This window comes from Lactuca serriola, chromosome 8 (genome assembly GCF_051521515.1).
Source record: "Lactuca serriola cultivar US96UC23 chromosome 8, Lser_US96UC23_V15, whole genome shotgun sequence".
NCBI lineage: Eukaryota > Viridiplantae > Streptophyta > Magnoliopsida > Asterales > Asteraceae > Lactuca > Lactuca serriola.
Window position 1 is genome coordinate 115316175 of NC_136415.1, and position 24415 is coordinate 115340589.

The 24415-nt window shown below is 34.9% G+C and overlaps 1 protein-coding gene across 1 annotated transcript; it reads left to right on the forward strand.

Moving 5' to 3' along the window:
* Positions 1–17607: 17607 nt before the first annotated feature.
* On the forward strand, positions 17608–24322 carry LOC145065783 (kinesin-like protein KIN-5D). Its single transcript, XM_079012861.1, has 23 exons — positions 17608–17790; positions 17947–18053; positions 18526–18745; positions 18838–18967; positions 19127–19282; positions 19371–19847; positions 19934–20031; positions 20154–20310; positions 20402–20471; positions 20552–20628; positions 20730–20783; positions 20867–20947; positions 21042–21153; positions 21253–21339; positions 21423–21598; positions 21689–21850; positions 21941–22207; positions 22289–22372; positions 22478–22683; positions 22769–22870; positions 22961–23070; positions 23162–23313; positions 23839–24322. Exons 3-23 carry the CDS (start codon positions 18591–18593, stop codon positions 24064–24066), a joined length of 3141 nt encoding a protein of 1046 aa, XP_078868987.1. The 5' UTR covers positions 17608–17790; positions 17947–18053; positions 18526–18590; the 3' UTR covers positions 24067–24322.
* Positions 24323–24415: the final 93 nt, after the last annotated feature.

A 24415-nucleotide genomic window follows, 5' to 3' on the forward strand; every position in this document is an offset into this window, starting at 1 on the left:
CCGAACGACATAACCAAAAATTCATAGTGTCCATATCTTGTTCTAAACACAGTCTTTTTGATATCATGCTCTCTCACCTTTAGTTGATGGTATCCCGACCTAAGATCGATCTTCGAGAAATAGCTCAAACCTTGCAACTGGTCGAACAGGTCATCGATCCTTGGCAACAGGTACTTGTTCTTTATCGTCACTTTGTTCAGCTCTCTGTAATCGATGCACATTATCATGCTCTCGTCTTTCTTCTTTACAAATAACATAAGGGCTCCCCAGGGTGATGAACTAGGTCGAATGAAACCTTTGTCTAATAACTCATGAAGTTGTGTCATAAGTTCTTTCATCTCTGTTGGTGCTAATCGATATGCTGCTTTTGCTATCGGTGTCGTTCCTGGTAACAAGTCGATACGAAATTCTACTTGTCGATCAGGGGGCAATCCGGGAAGATCTTCGGGAAAGACTTCCGGATAATCACACACCACCGGCATATTCTGCACCTCTTTCTTTTCCATCTTAGCATCGATCACGAACACTAGATATTATGTACATCCCTTGGCCAAACACTTTCGAGCTTTCATTAGAGAAATGATTCCAGAATTTACTCTGCGTTTGTCTCCATACACCATAAACGACTCCTTCCCTGGCGGGCTTACTTTTACTATCTTCTTTCTACATAATATTTCTGCATCGTTGGCGCTAAGTCAATCCATTCCTAAAACTATGTCGAATCCATTTAACTCGATAGGAAATAATCCCTCATGGAACTTATTCCCATCCAAGTCAATGAGGATGTTTTTCATATGATGGCTAACAGGTACAAACTTGCCACTAGCAATCTCGACTAATAAGGCATTAACTAGCCTATCTACAGGCAAAGCTAGCTTTCTACCAAATTCATGCGATATAAAGGAGTAATTGGCTCCAGAATCAAACAAAATTTGGGCAGGCAATTCATTTACGAGAAAGGTACCTGAAGCGACATCGACTTCTTCTTTTGCAGCTTCAAGTGTCATCTGAAAGGCTCTCGCCTCCGGTTTTGGCGGTAGATTGGGCTTTGTTGCATCCTTCCTCTTTGGACAGTCTTTAAGAACATGCCCTACTTCATGGCACTCAAAACATACCCTCTTGTCGGACGGACACACGTTGGCATAATGCCCAGTATTTCCACATTTGAAGCAAGTCACCTCCTCACTACATTTCCCAGAGTGCTTTTTCTTGCACTTCTCACACCATTTCGCTTCACCTCCTCCTCCTCCAAACTTCTTGGACTTAGAAAATTTGCTTTTCTTGTTGGAACCTGAAGTTCCTTCAAATTTTCTCTTTTCACCAACTTCTGCCCTCTCCAGACCCTTCTCTCTGATCTGAACCTCAACATTCTTAGCAGCCCAGATGGCGGCTTTCAAAGTGGTTGCTTGCTTAACCATCAGACCAAAGTCCGCTGGTAATCTGAGGGCAAACTTGTTGACCTTAGAGAGTTCAGTTGGAACTAGATGAGGAACAAGCTTCATCTTTTCCATAAAACTAGCATCGTATTCAGTAACGCTCATCTTTCCTTTCTTTAAATTCTGGAACTCATTATTAATTTCCAGAAGATCCTGCTCAGAGCAGTACTTCAATTTCAGTTGTACCACAAAATCTTCCCAAGACATCTTACTAGCTTCTCCCTTGGGCATCGAATTAGCTAGTAACCTCGACCAGCTCAACACACCAGACTTTAACAGAGGAATTGCAAGTGCAGTCTTTTGTTTGTTGCTGCACTCGCAACTTTCAAACATCGTCTCCATTTCGGAGATCCAATTCATGACTTCCACCTGTGTCGGACTTCTAGATAGACACGGCGGTTTAGATGCCATGAAATCTTTGTATTTGCACCCGCGTCCATCATCTCCTCCATCCTGGTTGTCTTGTCTAACTATCGGTGGGTTGGCTTGACCAAAAGTCCCACTGTAGTTCCCTTCTACTGAATGCCCTTCATCCAATACGGGCTGCTCAACAGGCATCGTAGTCTCTTCCCTATGTTGTTGTAGTAATCGCCTTGTCTCCTCCATCTGGCGATCTAACATCATCTGGATCATTGCTTGTACCCCAGCCGTCATCATTGGCTCGGGTGTAGCTCCTACAACAGGTACTTGCTCAACTACTTGAGGTTGAGGTTGTTGATCCCTGTTTCTGTTTGCATTTGTAGCTCCACTACGAGTTCTTGCCATTACAATCTATATAACGAATAAAGCGAATTTAGGTCTTTATCCTTGTTAGACATATTAATTCCCTTATCACTCCGAAACGTTTACATGTTAGTTCTAATATCGTAATCATACGCTTAGAATCCTACACACATAAGGTTTCCAAATCCGGTCGGCAATAGACCATAGATCCGAACAAATAATGGCACACATGGCAAACACATAGCATTCTAAGTTTAAGTTTAGAAATTCTACAATTTCTTAGTTCGCTTAAACTAATGCTCTGATACCAACTGTGACATCCCCTAATTTCTTGGCCAGAAAAGACCGATTTAATTTATGCTTTTTAAAATAAAATCAGAGAAATCTTTTTAAAAGATGTTGCGGAATTGGTCCCAAACAACATATGATAAAAGTTTATCAAAACCCTTCATTAAGAAGGTATATATTTTCCATATATATCAAAACCTCGGGATGTCATGTTCCGATATAGATCAAAAGCATAAACAACACATTATAAGCCTTTCAACAGTTATTTACAACTACTGGCCAATAATCCAAAAATCTTTCATCGTCCTCCGACTATGCTCGGGGTCCACTACCTGTAACATAAAAACTGAGTGGGTCAGGCTTCGGAGCCTGGTGAGCATATAGGGTTTTCAACCCATAGTAATAATAAACTTTATTAAGTTCACCAATCAACAATAACCCTGATTACCCATTCCCGTTATCCTCACTTTACGTCCCTAAACACTTTTCACAAGGGACCAAGCCTAAAGAATATCATCGGGATGGACACTACTACTAAGGGGTTTCCTCAGCCATACATGTCCTAAAGGCAACCATGAGGGGGATGGAGTACAGCGAATGAACACTCTTAGTTCATTAACACCTACAGGTTGCAGACCTGCTAATGTTTCCCACTGGACTGTCTAGAAAGTCCGTGGTCGCCATCCAAACTCCGCTAGATGAATGGATCTCAAAACACATCGAGGTCTCTCATCACTTTTATTTTATCACACATCACTATCTACCCATGTTTTACCCAACATATTTGTAGATAAACATACATATACAGTTTAAAACTTGTATAAAACATTACTTCAACAGTCACCTTAGTTAAACAATTAATATAATTACACGTAGCACGTATTTCATATAAAATACTTCATATCTCGGAGTAAGATGAAGGTGACTATACACTCACATGATTTGATGATAATCGGGCAGCAATTCGTTTCCTAAAACGATCGTTTCTAATAAAACCGGGAGTTTTATTGAGAAACCGGGCTTTGCAAAGGTCGGACTTCGAAACCAAAAAGATAAATTTTCCGGGCTTCTCGGGCACTTCGTGGAGTATTCTGGGGCTTATAATTGATATCGGGGCTTTGGGGGATGTTAAGATGAAAGAAATATGAGTTTAGGGGCTAAAAATGACAAGTTTCCAAAATATACCTGGGAGGTCTTGCACCCTTCTATATATAGGGGCGAGGCTTCTGGTCCAAGGGCTGAGAAGAGGCCACGCGTCGCAGATCCGAAGCTCGCAGGGGATGGCTCGCACATGGTCTGCGCATGCGAGGGGCTTGCTGTCGCCTCATGATTGGACCGCGGTCTAGTCGAGGCTTCGGACGTGGCTCCTTCTGCGAGGCTCGGATGGATGAGTCACTACACACGCGTCGGATGCGAGGCTTGCCACCGAAGTTTATGATGGGTTTTGGCCATATGAACATTCCTATGTGCACATGCAACCTTAATGCTTGGATCTAGGTTTCTCTAATTGAACATACTTTGAATCCAAGACTTCTAATGGCTAATATACAATAACAATAATATGAAATCAGAGATTAGAAGTTTACCTTGAATCACTTGCTTGATCTTGTTGTCCTTGAGGCTTTAGAGTCACAATTACCACTCCTCTAATGGCTTACAAACACCAACTAGCAAGGAGGATGATTTGAGAGAGAGGAGGGAAGAGAAATTCGGCCAGGGTTTCTTCTCTAAGCATAAGTGCCAAAATCCCTTAGCCCTTGGGGTCTATTTATACTTGTAAGGCTCCTAGGGTTTCACCCTTAAACCCTAATTGGATAACTTAAGCCCTAAGCAATCCAAATCCTTTCCATGATAAGCCTTGGACGATTTTATGGCTATCCTTAGCCCTAGAAATCGTCCACCCCTTATCCATAAAGGATATATAGCCCAAAGTGCAACTATCAAACAATTGACAGTTTATACCCCTTTATTTAATTAATCTCTTTAAGTCACCAAATCAATTCCTAATTAATTTATGACTTATATTAATCAAATAATAATATTATTATTCCTTATATTATTCTTATAATATATTAATAATATTCCTTCTCTCATTATAAATCATCCTGTCAAGTTGCTATGGTGAAGGCAACCCAAAAGGACCATGCTCAACCGGGTCAAATACTTGCCTAATATAGTTGTAGCCTTAGACACTATTCCAACAGTCTCCCACTTGGATAAGTCTAGTAACTATATATACAAGTATATTCCGATTAGCAATCGTATCTCTCAAAGACGCTGTTAAACTCTGATCTAACCAATCTTGTCCTTAAGATAAGGGATCGTACAGTCATCTGTTTAGACATCATGCTGACAATTCTATGGAACAATTTGTCTAGCATTTGGTTTCTCGATCTCCAATTCATTTGACATACAACTTAATCGAACACATCAATTCAGTTCTGACCGGGCTTGGCACATAAGTCAAATCAAATCATCGAGCGGCCGAGATATCGCTTTTACCCTCTTGGGATAAAAGTAACAGATAAACTTCGACTTATATGCATTTACTTATTCATTAATCATCCATACACAACAATGCGTTTTATAACATCAAGTTACTGATGCAGTTTCGCATTATCAATGTACAACCAATCAACAAATAACAAACTATATATCTTGGTTTTAAGACTATATGATATTATCTTCTTGCGATCACCCCTTTTATCACATTCCATAAGGTGATTCCAGCAGGCGCGAGTTTGTTCCAATGCTCAAAACTAGTTCATAAGCACTCATGAACGTTGTAGCAAACTTTTGCTATGTCTAATACCATTTAGACAATCTACACACCAATTCATGACAATCTTCATTCATACCTACTTCTAACATATGAACGATTGTGGACAATTTGAACAATTCGATTATTCTTAATAAACTCAATTATTCTGGAAGTCAAAACATGCAAAATGAAACAATAGTTAAACAATTAACATAAGACAGTAACATTACTCATAAATAATACTCTTTTATTTAATCATCAAATGTTAATTACATTTATCTATTACACGTTTCTACTACTATCTAATCTATACTAATATCATCCTTCAGCCCAATACTCCTAGCATGCTGCAAGTGCTTAACCCTACTCAGTCCCTTCGTAAGCGGATCTGCTGGGTTATCTTCTGATGATATCCTCTTCACTACGAGTTGTCCTTCTTCTACACGATGTCTAATAAAGTGATATTTTCTGTCGATATGTCTATATCTACCATGATCCCTTGGTTCCTTGGTCAAGACAACCGCTCCTTCATTATCACAGAAAATCTCCATGGGCTCCTTTATGGTGGGTACAACTCCAAGATCACCGATGAAGTTCTTTAACCATATTGCCTCCTTCGACGCTTCGCTCGCTGCAATGTACTCTATTCACACGTTGAATCAGCTACGGTTTCTTGCTTGGAACTTTTCCAAGTTACTGCTCCTCCATTCAGGGTAAAGACCCAGCCCGACTACGAACGGTAATTGTCCCTGTCGATCTGAAAGTTGGCGTCACTATACCCTCGCACCTTCAATTCATCACTCCCTCCGAGGACCAAGAACCATTCCTTCGTCCTCCGAAGGTACTTAAGGATATTCTTGACCGCAATCCAATGGGCTCTGCCAGGATTCCCTTGATATCTGCTAACCATGCTCAAAGCAAAGGCTACATCAGGGCGAGTACAAGTCATAGCATACATGATTGAGCCAACTGCGGAAGCGTATGGTACTCGACTCATTTCTGCTATTTCAGCTTCGGTACTCGGACTTTGAGTCTTACTCAACTTGGCATTACTTTGTATCGGTAATTCTCCCTTCTTCGAGTTTTCCATACTAAAACGTTTTAGTACCTTATCTAAGTAAGTGTTCTGACTAATTCCTATTAGTCTCTTACTTCTTTCTCTCACTATCCTTATTCCCAAAATATAGGAAGCCTCTCCGAGGTCCTTCATAGCAAAGCACTTCCCGAGCCAGGACTTAACCTCCTGCAGAGTCGGGATGTCGTTTCCTATGAGCAATATGTCATCGACATATAGAACGAGGAAGCAATACGTCCGGGCACATTATCAACCAAATTCCAAACTTGGTTGTCATACATGGACTGGATCTCGCTGTCCATTGCCTCTTTCCATTTCGCAGACTCCGGGCCTGCCATAGCTTCCTTATAGCTATTAGGTTCATCTATATTTATTAATGTACCATCACTAATATACGTATCCCCTTCGGTAGTAATATGAAAACCATAAAACTAGGGTTGAACTCTAACTCTTTCGGAACGTCTAAGAGGTAAGGACTCGTCAATCGGTTCAACTAGAGTTTCCTCCTCGGGTTGAGTGCTAGCGGTAGAGGTTCCTTCATTTATCGATTCTTGAATCTCTTCAAGCTCGATTTGCCTCCCACTGTCTCATTGGCTTATGAGTTCTCGCTCTCGAAAAACTCCTCTCCTCGCAACAAAGACAACATTGTCCTCCGGTCTATAGAGGAGATATCCAAAGGATTTCTGTGGGTAGCCGACGAAAATACATCGCTCACTACGAGGTTCGAGCTTGTCGTGAGTATCTCGTCTTACGAAAGCCTCGCAACCCCAAACCTTGATATGTGCCAACGAGGGAGCTTTCCCTGTCCACATCTCGTGAGGTGTTTTGGCAACCTTCTTAGTAGGGACTCGGTTAAGGATATGGGTGGCGGTCTCTAAGGCATACCCCCAAAAAGAGATAGGTAGTGAAGCACGACTCATCATAGAGCGAACCATGTCTAACAAGGTTCGATTACGCCTTTCTGCCACACCATTCAACTGCGGTGTCCTAGGTGGCGTCAATTGTGAAACTATTCCACACTCCTTGAGATAATCGTGGAATTCAAGACTTAGGTACTGTCCTCCTCGATCGGATCGAAGCATCTTGATTTTCCTGCCCAATTGATTCTCCACTTCATTTTTGAACTCTTTGAACTTTTCAAAAGTTTCCGACTTTTGCTTGATTAAGTAAATATACCCATATCTACTATAGTCATCGGTAAAAGTCACATAGAAGCGGTTTCCATCCTTCGTGGTTGATCTAAACGGTCCACATACATCGGTATGTATTAGGTCCAATAGACCCTCACCCCTTTCACATGTACTTGTGAAGGGTGACTTAGTCATCTTTCCAAGTAAACAAGACTCGCATGTGTCATCTTCCCTAAGGTCGAATGACTCCAACACTCCATCCTTTTGGAGTTGGGCTATGCACTTCTTGTTGACATGTCCAAGACGATAATGCCACAAGGATGCTCTATCCACACCATTGGAATAATCCATGCATAAAACATCATTTCCTAAGTTATCTACAATCATATCAGTTTCATAAATTCCATTACATGGTATAGCTTCAAAATACAAGACACCATTTAGATAAGCAAGAATAGAAGCATTCTCATTATTAAAAGAAAATCTAAAACCTTGTCTAAACAAACCATGAAATGAAATGATGTTTCTAGCCATTTCTGGCGAATAGCAACAATTGTTCAAATCTAAAGATAAACCATTCCTAAGCACTAAAGAATACACTCCAATCTTGGTCACAGGCGACGATCTTCTGTTCCCCATGATTAGATTTATTCTTCCATGCTCCACATCCCTATTTCTTCTTAGTCCCTGCAAATCGGAACAAATATGGTAACCACAACCGGTATCAAGGACCCAAGAATTAGCATGAGATGAATCATTAGATTTAATTGTATAAATACCTGCGAAAGATGGCTTGATCTTTCCTTCCCTTATGGCTTGCAGGTAGTCTGGGCAGCTTCTCTTCCAGTGCCCTATTTTATGGCAATGATGGCACTCTGCCTCCTTAGGGTTAGGACAGGGTTTAGCAGGATCAAATTTGGTCCCACTAGAAGAGGAACCATCTCGGGACTTTCCTTTGCGGTGGCTCTTAGACGGAGCCTTCCTCTTCTTGCCTCTTCCTTTCCCAATGGCCAAAACAGGAGCAACAGGTGGATTGGGAGTGGGTGCAACAGACTTGTCCTTTAGGTTGCTTTCAGCAACCCTAAGGAGACCTTGGAGCTTGCTTAGGGTGACCTCATCCTTGTTCATGTGGTAGGTCATCCTAAATTGATTGTAACACGGAGGCAAAGAGTGAAGCACCATGTCGATCGCCAAGTCTTCCCCAAAGTCAACATTCAACTTGCGAAGACGATCGACATACCTTTGCATCTTTTGCAGGTGCACGGTAAGAGATTCTCCATGACCCATTTTAGCGGAAATCATGTTAGTGAAAATCTCGTAACGCTCTTGCCTCGCGTTTTGGTGGTATCTCTCCAACAAGTCTTGGTGCATTTCATACGGATACATGTCCTCATAGGACTTTTGGAATTCGGCATTTATGGTGGCTATCATGATGCAATGTACCTTCGTTGCATCACGCTCGTGAGTTTCAAAAGCGGTCATTTCAGCCGGAGTAGCGATTTCTGGGTTGATTTTCTCGAGCTTCTCATCTAGGACATACTCCTTGTCCTCATAGCGAGCAATTGTGCGAATGTATCTTATCCATTCGCTAAAGTTCGTCCCATCGAAAGTAACCTTTTGACAAAGGCTCATCAATGTGAATGAACTAGCAGCAACGTTGTTTGCGTTCGACATCTACAAATAGAAAGGAAAAGGATAGATTAGAATATGAATCCCTACCCAATAAGAAAAATTAGGGCTAGGATCCAACAACAATATTTACATATTAGAAAAGGGATGCCGTAATCTAACATGCAAACAATTTGAAGGTAAGTGAATGACGATTCACTAATTCTCCACCACATAACTTTAAGTTCTAAATGTATTGAGAATTCCTAGGTTTGGATGAGATTCATTGAAAACCTTTCAATGGCATGTTTAAATCTCGATATGCCCCTCTCGTTTGTGACTGGGATACCGAGGATCACAAAGTGGGTGTGAATTATCATGCAAATTTACATGGTGCCTTCATTGTAACGATCACCTATTCGATGTGCCGGTAAACCACACACGCCCCATCGAACTATGATAAACAATGAATCACCCTTTGCCACCTTTGCTTAGAACCAATTAGTGTGCTGGTAAACCACACACGCTCCACTAACTTCTTAGCAAGGGTGCAAAGTGTAATTTCATGGGATTGCATCAATTCACTTTTCCTAAAGTAACTAAGATTGGAATTTTTTTTTGAAAAACATGTAGTTACTTTGTATTTTATATTATACTTTTAATGAAGAGATGAGGTTGCCCTATCCTACCCGTTCGGCTAACGACCCTCCACCGATCAAGCAAGCGGTGGGTGTGAGTGTACACCCATTAAGCGCAATTTTATAGGCAGCAACCTTATACCCACGTTATAGACCGGCTTCGTGAATGAGGCCTACTAACGGTAAGACTAGCATTTTAATTATACATACATACATATATATATATATATATATATATATATATATATATATATATATATATTAATCTTGTAATATTATATTAGTATAGGGTTGGATTTTAAACTTGTAAAATTCTAGGGTTTGAAATTTAAATTGTCTAAATTAAACTTTTAATCACAAAACATAAATTTCAAAACTTGAGGGCAAGTTTTAAACTTTTAAAAAACATAGAGGATCAAATAACAAATAATCTTAATTAACAATTAATTCCATAATTATCCATATTTGATTTATTTAATGATTTCTTGCAAAACAATTTACCAATTTAATAAAATAATTAATCAATTATCACATAAGGAAACAAATATTTTATTAATTGATAAATATCTTCAATTAGGTCAAGAATATACTCATATATATATATATATATATATATATATATATATATATATATATATATATATATCATAAAATCGGATTTATATTGATCTAATATGATTAAGGCAAGTATCTCAAAGATAAACAGCAAGAAATCCCGAAGTTTCCTTTTTCTGACGCTCGAACTCGCCGAGTACCCAGGTGGACTCGCCGAGTTGAGCCTACTCGTCGAGTACCACCATGGGACTCGCCGAGTTCATCAGTCAGAGAGAAAAAAAAACGATTTTTTTTTCAGCAACAAACAAGCAATCAAAGTATGAATTCAATAGAAACCAATCTAGACTCTGATACCACTGATGGGTTTTGGCCATATGAACATTCCTATGTGCACATGCAACCCTAATGCTTGGATCTAGGTTTCTCTAATTGAACATACTTTGAATCCAAGACTTCTAATGGCTAATATACAATAACAATAATATGAAATCAGAGATTAGAAGTTTACCTTGAATCACTTGCTTGATCTTGTTGTCCTTGAGGCTTTAGAGTCACAATTGTCACTCCTCTAATGGCTTACAAACACCAATTAGCAAGGAGGATGATTTGAGAGAGAGGAGGGAAGAGAAATTCGGCCAGGGTTTCTTCTCTAAGCATAAGTGCCGAAATCCCTTAGCCCTTGGGGTCTGTTTATACTTGTAAGGCTCCTAGGGTTTCACCCTTAAACCCTAATTGGATAACTTAAGCCCTAAGCAATCCAAATCTTTTCCATGATAAGCCTTGGACGATTTTATGGCTATCCTTAGCACTAGAAATCGTCAACCCCTTATCCATAAAGGATATATAGCCCAAAGTGCAACTATCAAACAATTGACAGTTTATACCCCTTTATTTAATTAATCTCTTTAAGTCACCAAATCAATTCCTAATTAATTTATGACTTATATTAATCAAATAATAATATTATTATTCCTTATATTATTCTTATAATATATTAATAATATTCCTTCTCTCATTATAAATCATCTTGTCAAGTTGCTATGGTGAAGGCAACCCAAAAGGAACATGCTCAACCGGGTCAAATACTTGCCTAATATAGTTGTAGCCTTAGACACTAATAAAGAGACCTTCGATTCTCGTTTAGGTTGTGTCGGCTAAAAATCGCACGATCTAAAATTCGAGTTTTTAGCTGTCTACTGCTAAGCTGAAACTTCGAAAAATCATAACTTCTTCATACGAAGTCAGATTTGGGCGTTCTTTTTATCGAACTTCTCGGTTTAACGAATACTACGACTTTCGTTTAGATCACTAAGTCGAAAAAGTAGTTTATCAAAAACTCACTTTTTACGACATTCGGCACCGTGCCGGTTTTGTCGCGAAACTTCGACAGGTCATAACTTCTTCGTTATAACTCGGATTTTGGCATTCTTTATATCCCCGAAATCTTTGTTTCGACCACTAAAACTTTGTGTAAAGATATCGGACTTATCTCACACTTTAATTTTGACGCTTATTTTTATTCTTAATTAATTAAGCCCTAATAATTAAGCATGAAACACATAATTCACATAATATGCACATAATTCCTTTTCATTTCTTCAAAATGAGTTACAAAGGTTAACCTAGAATATTACCTCAATATAAATGCCTAGGCTAGAAACACGAGTGTTACATATATATATATATATATATATATATATATATACACACACACACACATAAAATAAGTAAAATTGTATGAATACAACAAGAATAACAACACGACTGACCAGGGGAGGCCCCCATAACAAGAGTTAGATGAGACACGATTCATCAACATGCTGAAAGATTCTCAGCTTGCTCCTGGCCAATAATCGTTAAACTTAAGTGAGCATGAGAGATATGTATAGATTTATACATGATTGACACTCCCACCTGTGGTTGCTAGTTACAACCTAACAACAAGTCAAAGCAGTCATAACTTTTTAAACACATTTGCGATGTCCAATGAAGCGTTGTGGTTTTCGGGAATCAACAGTCATAGCTTGATTATAGGTACTCATTGTAACTTTGTTAAACTAAGACTAACTATCTTAGAATACTACTAGGAAATAACCTAAGATAGTAGTGATAGTACACACAAACTCGAGGAAGTGATTTTAGGATAAACAAGATAACTAAAATAACACACAACGTTTTATAACAATAAAACCTGTGGACTCACTAACATTATGTTGACCTTTCGAAAACCACATGTATTCTCAGGAGAATGAACCCGATTGAAGAGGGAGGTAACCTCGGTGATGTAGCTCGAAGTCTATGCGCCTTACTTTTGTACTTTACTTTTGTGACATATCTGTACCTCGAACAACTTTGTAACATATTGTATTTAATGAATAAACAGTAAAGTTTCGATTCTTGAAGATATAAGTAAACTATCCTCAAAAAATAGATACTCACATATCTTCCTTTCTTAAACCATTCATCATCTAGATTTACATACTACTTCCCTATTAAAAAAAATACTAATAAATCCTACATTTCTACCAATGAATTACCCAAAGTTACACATGGAATAGCAAATTTAAACCTCCGCTACAAGAAAATTGTCTCTAAGAAAAACAAGGGTGTCTAACAGATAACCCTTATTGAACACATTTATTAAATAAAAATAAATAAAAATAATATCAAGCATTTTCATGATTGAGATAACTGCGACTCACATTATGGCCATCATCACTGATGGATTGGCAAGTTAAGTCTATCAGTTGCATTTCTTCTTTGGATGAGGATATACCCCTTCGATATGTGGAAGTTATGGTGGTGGGAAGGCGGAGATGCTGTGAGGGAGTGGAGTGGAGGAGTTGTAGAGTGATAGATTTATGTTCAAAAGCAAAAAATTGATTAAAATTAATCTGATTCTAGCCACCGATCGTACCATTGACCGAAATAAAAAGTGGGAGGGGTGTCTCTTTTATGTGTTCCACCAGTTCATTTGTAGAAAAATAGAAATAAGAAGATAGTTGAGAGAAATGAATTAGATGAGGAAGAGGTAGAGTAAGTAATGTTTTAATGGGAAAAATCTAGGTGTATTGAGAACAAAACAAATTGAAGCAATAGTGGGATACAACTGTTCTAATGGAAACAAAAGAGAAGACTCATGGTAGGAGGAGGATTGAATATGGAATTTCCTTATTTCAGTAAGACATTCTATTTGTCCTCTTCTCTATAAATTCTTAAGATTCTACAAAATAACGTTCCCTTTTCTTAGTGAAGAAAAACATGAGTCAACTTTTTGTATGAGAGATGTATGATTTTTATAAAATCATAACAGAAGACTTTAGATTTGAACAAAATAAAAATAGTTTTATTCCTACCCAAATATCGTTTTGCAAGACTTAGAAATTTTAAAACAACCATAGAAGGAAAATAGAAGGAAAACATTACGACCTTTTGAAGACTTTGGTTCCTTTTGACAATTAGGAAGTTGATGAAGATGACTTTAAGCTCCAAGGAAGAAGCTCTCAAGAAGTATCCACCAACAATTTGTCAACTTGATAAGATACTAGTCTTGGATTCTTGTAATATAAAGATCTCTTAAACTTTAAGTTCAAATCCAAGTGCTAACTTAAAAAAGAGATACAAATATCAAACCTTCTTCATGTGACTTAACTACTTAAGAAACAAACAAAGAATAGGAAGAGGGAGAATGCAGTTTACAAAAATTGCTAGCTCTCACCAAGAAATGAGAGCCTTTCTTTTAACACTTTAAAATTTAGTTTTTACCTTTGTACATATTCACTTTAAGCACCATGCTTCTAGAGACAAGACCATACAAAATATGGAGGTATGGTGATTCGAGGTAGTCAACGTTTCGACGTATATTTAGAACTTTTGCTCGTTAATTAAAAAAAACATACATGCCATTTTATATGTATGTGTCCACATAAATTCGAGTTTGTCTACTTTGGACATTAATTTTTATTTATTTATTTGTTTTTACGTTTTCGCTCGTTTAATTTTATTCATCTTGATCACAATTTAAAATAATAGAAAAATGTTATTGTTTTTGTTTTTATAAAATTAAAGACCTACAACATTAATCTAGTATAATAAATAAATATCCATTTTACCAAATGTCAATCTTTTATAAGTTTTGACACTTGTCATTTTATGATATTTTTGAAATAAATACTATCCACGTGTCATTTTATGTTTTTTTTTTCAATTTTTATATATAAAAGGCCACATAATCCTTATACTTATATATTTAAAATATTAAATATAATAAATGTGACAGTAAATTAAAATTAATATGTTTCTTCGTTCCTTATTTCGAAATTTTATTTTAAAAAATACTTATTTTTTAATATTTTTTTTAAGGTTTAAGTCATTTTTGGTCACTTAACTTTTGGTTTTGTGCTAATTTGATCACTTAACTATTTTTAAGTTTTAAAAGGTCATCAAACTTTTGACTTTGTGCTAATTTAATTACTTAACTTTTTGTTTGGTCACTTAACTTTTAGATTTATGCTCATTTAGTTACTAAACTTTAAAAAAAATTTAAAAGTTTAGTGACTAAATGAGCGCAATTTAAAAGTTAGGTGACTAAATGTGACCAAACCAAAAGTTAAGTGACTAAATAAGTACAAAGCCAAAAGTTTGATGACTTTTTAAAACTTAAAAAAAGTTAAGTACCAAATGAGCACAAAACAAAAAGTTAAACGACCAAAAATAACCTAAACCCCTTTTTTTAATCAACCTATGTAATACACAAGTCTTATACATAGTTTTCTATAATAAATAAAGATTTATTTTGTTACATGTTAATCTCTCATTAATTTTGACACTTGTCTTTTTGTGATATTTTTGAAATAAATAATATCAAATGTTAACTTTTAGTTTGTTTTAATTTTTAAAATTAAAAAGTCATATAATACTTATACTTATATATGTAAAGTATTAAATATAATAAATATAATAGTAAATTCGCAATGAATATTTATTTTTCTTTCTTTATTTTAAAATTTTATTTAAAAAAAATACTACTTAATGTTTATATTTCAACATTTAATCTTTTTATTTAATCAACTCATCATATACATACGTTTCACACCTAGTTAGAAATATATGTCAAAATCTACCTCTTTTAATAAACAAAATCAAATCATGCCACATGTTTTTTTCTAGACTTTTTTTTTTTTTTTACCATATGACATGTTCTCTTAAACCGTTACTATATTTTCAGTGTATTATTTCATATAAAACTGTTCCTGAAAAACCAGGCATTAAAATTAGATACTTCTCTATTATCCTTAATTATATTTTACGCATTCTTGCTATGCATACGTGAAATTAACTGCTAATAACCGAGATTTTTGGTTGATTATCAATATCCTAACAAAAGGTAAAGGTAATTGTTTTCAATATTAAATGTCAATCTCTTTATTTATACAAATTGAAATCAAAACAACCCTTTCATATTCAATTACACGTATTGTATCTAGGTTTGTAGTCTTTTTTTTTCTTATTTATTTTTTTAACTTGATTTCTTTGTATTTCTTCATGTTCAAGATTATTGGTAGAAATTTTCTTTATAATTTTCTGAAAAAATACACTCATCAATATGGAGATTGATCACATGAGTTCTCAATGTAAAGGAAAGTGAGTATTGCAAATTGAAATCATACCGGGCGTCATCCCACCACCTGTTTTTTTATGTAGTTATAAGCTACTTCTTTAATGATTTCATCTTTTTTATGTAATTTTAAACTTACTTATAATTTTTGTTTATGGAGTAGATTGCAAAGATGATGATGGTCGTTGACTGTGCTTTACGATTATGATTTTAATTGCGCCTTCAATAATTGGGAAATTAGAGGCTTAGATCATATCCAACAAAAAAGAGGTCATGTAACAAGTTAGAAAGGAGGTGTTAATGGTTCTGAAGCTATTGTGAATTTTGATGTCTCCAGACTCTGTTTTCCTTATATAATTTGCAACTTATTATCATATACATATCTTAATAAACCCAACTAAAATTATATTCTTTAAAACTTGATTCTCATATTATCATAGTAAATATTTGATTTTTACTCTTTGATCGTCACTGGTCTGGTTACCTCATATTAAATGTGGGTTGCATGGATATGTTTTTACAATTAAATACATGAATGACTACGTTAGATGAAATATTCTTTGGAGCTTTTGAGTTTATCAAATGGATAGGTTTTATAGCCTCTTAAAACATCATTTTGCATTTTCATATTTTTTTTGTTCTTTATGATGACCAGTTAAATATTTTTAATGTTATATTATTATATTTTTTTTTATTAATCATGAATTAAATAATATTATTAATATTTTATAACCATTTTAAATATTATTATACATAAGGATCATATATACATCAATATTTATATACAAACATATGTTTGCATATGATTAAATAAATTGTTTTCTATTATATAATTTTTTATTGTTAGGGACCAGTGAAAATTCCTCTTTCTATGATATTAATTTAAAATAACGATAATATAGTGATTGTAAATTTATTAATAATGACAATATAATAATTTAAAATAACGACAATATAGTAACGGTTAATATAATAACCACACTTTACCTATTTACTTAGACATGGGATTTTGTAGTGGGATCTTCACTTTCTGTTTATTGTTTAATGTCCTTGTATTTCACTTTCATGAAATTATATTATATTTTCTCTCACCATAAAAATAAAATACTTTTTATTTATGTTAAAAATTTGGATTACTTTTTGTTTTATTGAAGGGGACTAAAAATGCAAAAATCATGTGCCGGCGTTGCATCATTCATTTTCTGATGGGCCATCCCTTGGACACCTGCCGCCACCAACCCAAGTTGTGGTATTTTTTTGTTCATTATTTATCAATTTCAAATTTCTCAAAACTCAAATGTTTATTTTATAAATATTTCAAATTTTTTGCCCTTTAAAACCTAATAGTCTTCATAATATATAATCTAATCTACCATGGACTTTCTTGATAATAAGTTAAATATAGAGAATTGCTAAAACTGGTTCATATTATTTCATTCAACAAAATCATATTTATTTTAGAAAAAAGCATCATTAAGTTTAGTATTTAATGACCTATGTTATAAGTTTATAACTAAAAGAGTATAAATAGCTTAATCAGAAATTAAATTTTGGAAACTTAAATTGTAGATTAATTTCTAAACATTTATTTTAAAACAAAATTTCCTAAAATGAAACACTATATTACCCTGTCAATTTCCTAATATGTGACACGAATATATTTAACTAAAAATGTATTTTATAATGTAATAAATATCTATGATATATTTTTTTTTAATAAAAATGAGTATTAAACTACTAATGACTGATGCTAAGTGTCATTCCAAGTTCAAACACTCCATTAACGGCCATAATGTTTTGAAGTTCCTTTCCTTCCTCACCTCTCTCTCTCTCTCTCTCTCTCTCTCTCTCTCTCTCTCAATAGGTGTGTGCTTTGCTTTCACCATTTAACAAATCGTTTCCCGACATTGAATCCATCAGTTCGCAACATTTGGAAGGGTCAACGGCCGGCGATTCCAGGTTTCACGCTTTCCATAAGATTTTCAGTTGAATTTAATGTTTTAATGAATTGTCTCGATCGAGAACTGGTTTAAGTCAATGCGGTTCAATCGGACCAAATCAGCGAATTTCTTTGTGATAATGCGGTTAAATTCTATATATCTTGTGTCTATTAAGGTGTTTTCAAGGAGAGAAACATTTCCAGATTTGGATTGAGTCGACTCGGTGAGTTCAGTGGAAAAACTCGTTATACTTCGAAAGACCTTAACGACCAGGGACTAGAGGTATCTTCTCATTAATTTTTAGGCTTATTATAACCTTAATTACTTGAGTCCTTTACCAGGTTATTATCAATGTATCCGCATCCATGGTAATGAATCGACACTTGCAATCCAAGTTTTAGGTTAAGCTTCTTATAATTTTTGTATTGCGTCCTTGGGTTCTTTTTTTTTTTTTTTTTTTTTTTTTTTTTTTTTTTTTTAATGATGGGATGTCAAAATAAACGGGTCTTACACAGACTACAGAGCGAGAGCTATGTTACTCTTGTCTCTTCAACTACATTGAATTAAAGAACCATAACAATCTTATTAAATTGGACTTAGAACTAATTAACCCATAGGTCATTGGTCTTTGTACATTACGAGAATCTGTATGAGAACATTGCTTTTATTGAATTTGTTTTTAGGATAGGTTGTGTTCCATAAAATGCTTCTATCAAAAACTGATTTTATGCACACATTGGATTTTTCTGATTAGAATCCATTGAATCATCGAGTTTCAAAATCTGCAAGACTTGTGATTTGAGCAACCATATCTTAACTATGGAGAAAAGAGGAGGAAATATGGTCCCAAGCTCACCCTCACACACCCCAAGGTCCAGTGACAAGGCAGTAAGAGATATCAGACCAGAAATACAAATGAATGGTAAACATGATAGAGAAAAAGGTGTTAATGTTCAAGTCATTGTGCGATGCAGGTCTGTAAATTTTCTATTAAAACATATATATGTAACTGAATTTGGATTGTTTATACAAGAATTTCTTGATTGTTGTGTTTCTAAACATATAGACCATTGAGTGATGATGAGACAAAAGCACACACACCAGTAGTGATTACATGTACTGAGAACAAGAAAGAAGTTTGTGCAGTTCAACATATAGCTAACAAGCAGATTGATAGATCATTTGTGTTTGACAAGGTAATTCTCTTGTCTAATATCATTTATTCTTATTCTTTCTAAATATATCCAAAAACCACATTTCATATTATCTCAAGGAACAAAAGGCTTTCGTTCCCTATTCTATTTTTACAAAAATAATGTCTCTGATGGTGTTCCCAATATATATAATGTGGATAGGTATTCGGTCCAAACTCTCAACAAAGGGACTTGTATCATGCAGCTGTCTCTCCCATAGTTTTTGAAGTTCTTGAGGGATACAATTGTACTATATTTGCTTATGGCCAGACAGGAACTGGAAAAACATACACAATGGAAGGAGGAGGGAGGAAAAAGGTATAACTTTTTGTTCCATAATGGCATTGTTCAATCAACCACTTTTTAAAACTTTTACTAAACCAAAATCCCTTGGATTCTGTTTTAGAATGGAGAATTCCCAAGTGATGCAGGTGTCATTCCAAGAGCTGTACGACAGATATTCGATATATTAGAAGCTCAAAATGCAGAATACAGTATGAAAGTTACATTCTTGGAACTTTACAATGAGGAGATAACAGATCTTTTGGCTATTGAAGAAACTTCAAAGTTTCCTGAAGATAAATCAAAGAAACCAATAGCACTCATGGAGGATGGAAAAGGAGGTGTACTTGTAAGAGGTTTGGAAGAGGAGATAGTTTCAACAGCAGATGAAATTTATAAAATCTTAGAGAAAGGATCTGCTAAAAGACGTACAGCAGAGACCCTTTTGAATAAACAAAGTAGTCGTTCTCACTCCATATTTTCTATCACAATTCACATTAAGGAAAGAACTCCAGAAGGAGAAGAGATTATTAGATGTGGAAAGCTGAATCTTGTTGATCTTGCTGGTTCTGAGAATATTTCTAGGTCTGGTGCTAGAGAGGTAAACAAATTCAAATTACATATATGCCCATTTACATGGTGGAAATTTAGAATGTTTCCTAAAGGGTATCCCTGTCTTTTTTGCAGGGAAGAGCAAGGGAAGCTGGTGAGATAAACAAGAGCTTGCTTACACTTGGCAGAGTCATAAATACATTAGTTGAGCACTCAGGACATATACCCTATAGGTATTATTATTATTATTCTATTGGCTATTTATTATACACCAACAGCTGAAAAAAGACATTATTTGAATTAAAGAAATGTAAACTAACTATATTAATGTCTTTTTTTATTTTTTATTTGATAGGGATAGTAAATTAACAAGGTTGTTGAGAGATTCCTTGGGAGGGAAAACAAAGACATGCATAATTGCAACTATCTCCCCCTCTATCCATTCTTTGGAGGAGACACTCAGCACTTTAGACTATGCTCATCGAGCAAAAAATATCAAGAACAAACCAGAGGTCAGTAATTTTGAATTTTTTAAAAAAAAGTTAATAGAAAAAGTTGTCCTCTTTCATCCAGTTTTGATATCTTATCTTGTTCATGTTTCAGATTAATCAGAAGATGATGAAATCTGCAATGATGAAAGACCTGTATTCTGAGATTGAACGACTCAAGCAAGGTTTAACTCCACCCTTAATTTCTCATTGGTTGAATCCATATTTTATGTTTTTTTACATGCTTTGACTTTTTGTTGACCAGAGGTCTATGCTACAAGAGAGAAGAATGGAATCTACATACCGAAAGATAGATATCTACAGGAAGAAGAAGAGAAGAAGGTACACATCTTCATGTAATTACAATTTACACCACATCAATTTAAAATTACAGTTTACACCTTATAAATAGCAATCAAGACTGAAGTTCTTGTAATCTTCAGGCAATGGTGGAAAAAATAGAACGCATGGAACTCGATGCTGAGTCAAGGGGCAAGGTAGAATCTGTGACATATAATTCTCATAATTCTCAATTTTTTCTTAGAAAAATGACACTAATGATGATAAATTTTATAAACAGCAATTTATGGAGCTTCAGGAGCTTTATAACTCTCAGCAGCTAGTGAATGCAAATTTAACTGGAAAACTTGAGAGGACAGAAGTATGTTGTTATTCAAGTTCTTCTCTTGATAATACTTATCTAATAATTTTCATTTTTCTAGCATGAAATAATCATTTACTTATTGGATTTTTAGATAAAGCTCCAAGAAACTGAACATTCATTGTTGGATCTTGAAGAAAGACATAGACAAGCAAATATAACAATCAAAGAAAAAGAATTCCTTATCTTCAACCTTCTAAAGTCTGGTAAGCCATTGCTATATATCTTAACAGAATCATATCTAAATTTTTTTAATTAACAAACTAATTTCAAAGTTTTATACTTATATGTTTGCAATTTAACAGAAAAAGCTCTTGTTGAGCGTGCATTTGACCTTCGATCAGAGCTTGAGAATGCTTCATCAGACGTGTCAAATCTATTCACCAAGATTGGTACTTTCCACAAAAAAATAATAATAATAATAATTACAAAAGATCATATGTTCTAATTTCTAAAATAAAAATTGTTATTCCAGAGAGAAAGGACAAAATAGAAGATGGAAACAGAATTCTTGTCCAACAATTCCAATCTGAGTTGACTCAACAACTTGACATCTTGCATAAAAGTGTAGCAGCTTCTGTCACACAACAAGAACAACAGCTTAAAGGCATGGAAGAAGATATGCAATCATTTGTATCAACCAAGGGTCAAGTATGACTTAAATTTAGCAATATAAAATCTTTATATAACCAAAAACACATTAAAAACTGAATATAAAAACTGTTTTTTAATGTATTACAGGCTACTGAAGAACTCAGAGCTGGTTTACACAAGTTGAAATCACTATATGGTTGTGGTATTAATTCCCTTGATAATCTAGCAAATGAAGTCAATGGAAATTCACAGTCAACACTCGAACATCTTAATTCTCAAGTCTCCCAAAATTCTTCTGCTCTTGGAAACGTATGTTTTAATTTTGATTCAAGAATTATTTGAAAGATTGTGTTACTGGTATGAAGTTATGTTTAATTACATTTATGTCCTTCTAAACAGCTTTTTAAGGGTATTGCATCAGAAGCTGAGGATTTACTTAATGATCTTCAAAACATTCTCCATAGCCAAGAAAATAAACTAGCCACATACGCACAACAACAACAAGAGGCACATTGTCGAGCTGTTGAAACCTCGAGGGCTATTTCTGGCATTACTGCAAACTTTTTTGTTACCCTAGACATGCATGCAACGAAATTGACAGAAATTATTGAAGAGGGCCAAACTGTAAATGACCAAAAGTTATCTGAACTTGAAAGGAAGTTTGAGGTAATAATGATTATTATTTTTAACATTTTTTTTTTTTGGAAATGTGTTTTTTTAGTCTTTTTCTTATTTTTATACATGTAGGAATGTGCTGCCAATGAAGAAAGACAACTGCTTGAAAAAGTTGCAGAACTTCTTGCAGTTTCAAATGCTAGGAAGAAAGAACTGGTATGGGCATTTTTAGACAATGTTTAGCTTCAACATGTAAAGATTTTTGAGGTTATTTTATTTTTGGCATTATTTTGACCACATTGTTTGTAATTGTATTTGTAGGTTACAACATCAGTAAATGGTCTACGAGAAAGTGCAGTTACTAGAACCAAAACATTCCAAAAAGAAATGTCAACCATGAAAGAATCAAACTCTTCTGTCAGAATCCAATGTACAAATTACACTAAAAAAACAGAAACCCACTACCTTGAAGACACTGCTTCGGTTGAAAATGGAAAGAAAAACCTAAATGATGTCCTTCAAAATTGGTGGGTCCCATTTTTTCCCATAATTATTATACCTATTATCCTTTACAACTTCTTATTCATTATTTATGTCTTATTTATATTACAGTTTGCAAAAGGTACAAATGGGATCACAACAATGGAGTAAAGCTCAAGAATCTTTGCTCAGTTTGGAGAACAACAATGTGGCTTCTGTGGATGAAATAGTTAGGTAAGTCCATAAATCAAGAAACTTTGCTAATTGCTACTTTGAACATTTATATGTATATTTCTTATAATACCCATTTTACCCTTCTTACAGGGAAGGATTAAAAGCCAATCAAATTTTGCGTTCCCAATATTCGGTTGCAGCATCATCGGCGCTTAATGATACAAATGTCGCAAGCAATAACCTCCTTTCCTCAATTAACCGTGAGTATTTATTTACTTTTAAAAACATTTTGAGTTCTCAAAAAATAAACTTAATTCACTATTTTAATTTTTGATATACAATGAGTTTCAGATTCTTTAGAACTTGATCATGATGCATGTCGGAATCTTGATTCCATGATTGTTCCTTGTTGTGGAGAATTGAGGGAATTGAAAGGTGGACACTATGACAAGATTGTAGAGATCACAGATAATGCAGGAAAAACCCTCCTAAATGACTACAAGGTAACTTTTCTCATCCACCAAACATGTCGTAGAGTAATTACAGTTTTATTCCCTGATTTTGCTCTTTTTTGGTTTTGGTCCTTATTTGATGTTTTGTAACATTTTTGTTCCCTGTTCCAAGTACAATGACTATATTTGAGAAGATTACATTTTTGGTCTATGAGTATAGCCTTTTTTGCAATTTTGGTCCCAAAAAGTTTTCTATTGTGATTTTGGTCCTCATTTGAGGTTCTTGTAACGTTTTTGGTCCCAGTCACAAGTAAAATGACTATTTTGGTCCCTATACATAGCCAATTTTCACACATTTGGCCCCATTTTACTTGGTTCTGGGACAAAAAATGTTACAAAAACCTCAAATAAGGACCAAAATTGCAAACGAAAACTTTTTGGAACCAAAATTGAAAAAACCAGCTATACGCAGGGACCAAAAGTGTAATTTACTCAATAAAATTAATTAAGGCTAAATGCAAGAGGAAACAACAGTATACTTTGAGTTTTTCTTAGTACTTGAGTCTTTTGGTGTAGGTTGATGAAGAATCATGCTCGACTCCAAGAAAGAGGGAATTCAATCTACCAACCACCACTTCCATTGAAGAGCTGCGGACCCCACCATTTGATGAGTTGTTGAAATATTTTTGGGATTCAAAATCATCATCTCCAAGGCTGATATTAAATGGGGGCGATGCAAAGCATCTTGAAGCTGGTGCTCATTCCATGAGAGACTCACGATACCCACTCACTGCTGTTAATTGATCCAGGGGAAAAAAAGGACAATCATCTTTCTTTAAGAAAATTGTATATAAATATATGTAATATATGATATGATTTACTACACAATATCCTATTCTTTATACATACAATACAGTAGGTTTAAATTTAGGTTTGGATCTCGAGTATTTCCGGGGTTCTGGTGTTGTTTGTTGAAATATGGTGTATGACTGCATTTTTTTTTCTTTGCTGTGTAATAGAATGATTCTTGTGTATGTATTGAGAAAGATTGAAATCAGAAGGCTGTGGGAAAAAATCAGAATCAATTCATTTGTTATCATTGAAAAATCAAAATCGATCCATATAGTTCTTCGATCGATGGTGGTGAGAGACT

Coding starts and splice junctions, on each gene's coding strand:
- LOC145065783 (XM_079012861.1), top strand. CDS start 18,591: ATGGAGAAAAGAGGAGGAAATATGGTCCCAAGCTCACCCTCACACACC. Junction 21,340..21,422: donor AAATCTATTCACCAAGATTG/GTACTTTCCACA, acceptor TTGTTATTCCAG/AGAGAAAGGACAAAATAGAA. Junction 21,851..21,940: donor ATTCTTCTGCTCTTGGAAAC/GTATGTTTTAAT, acceptor CCTTCTAAACAG/CTTTTTAAGGGTATTGCATC.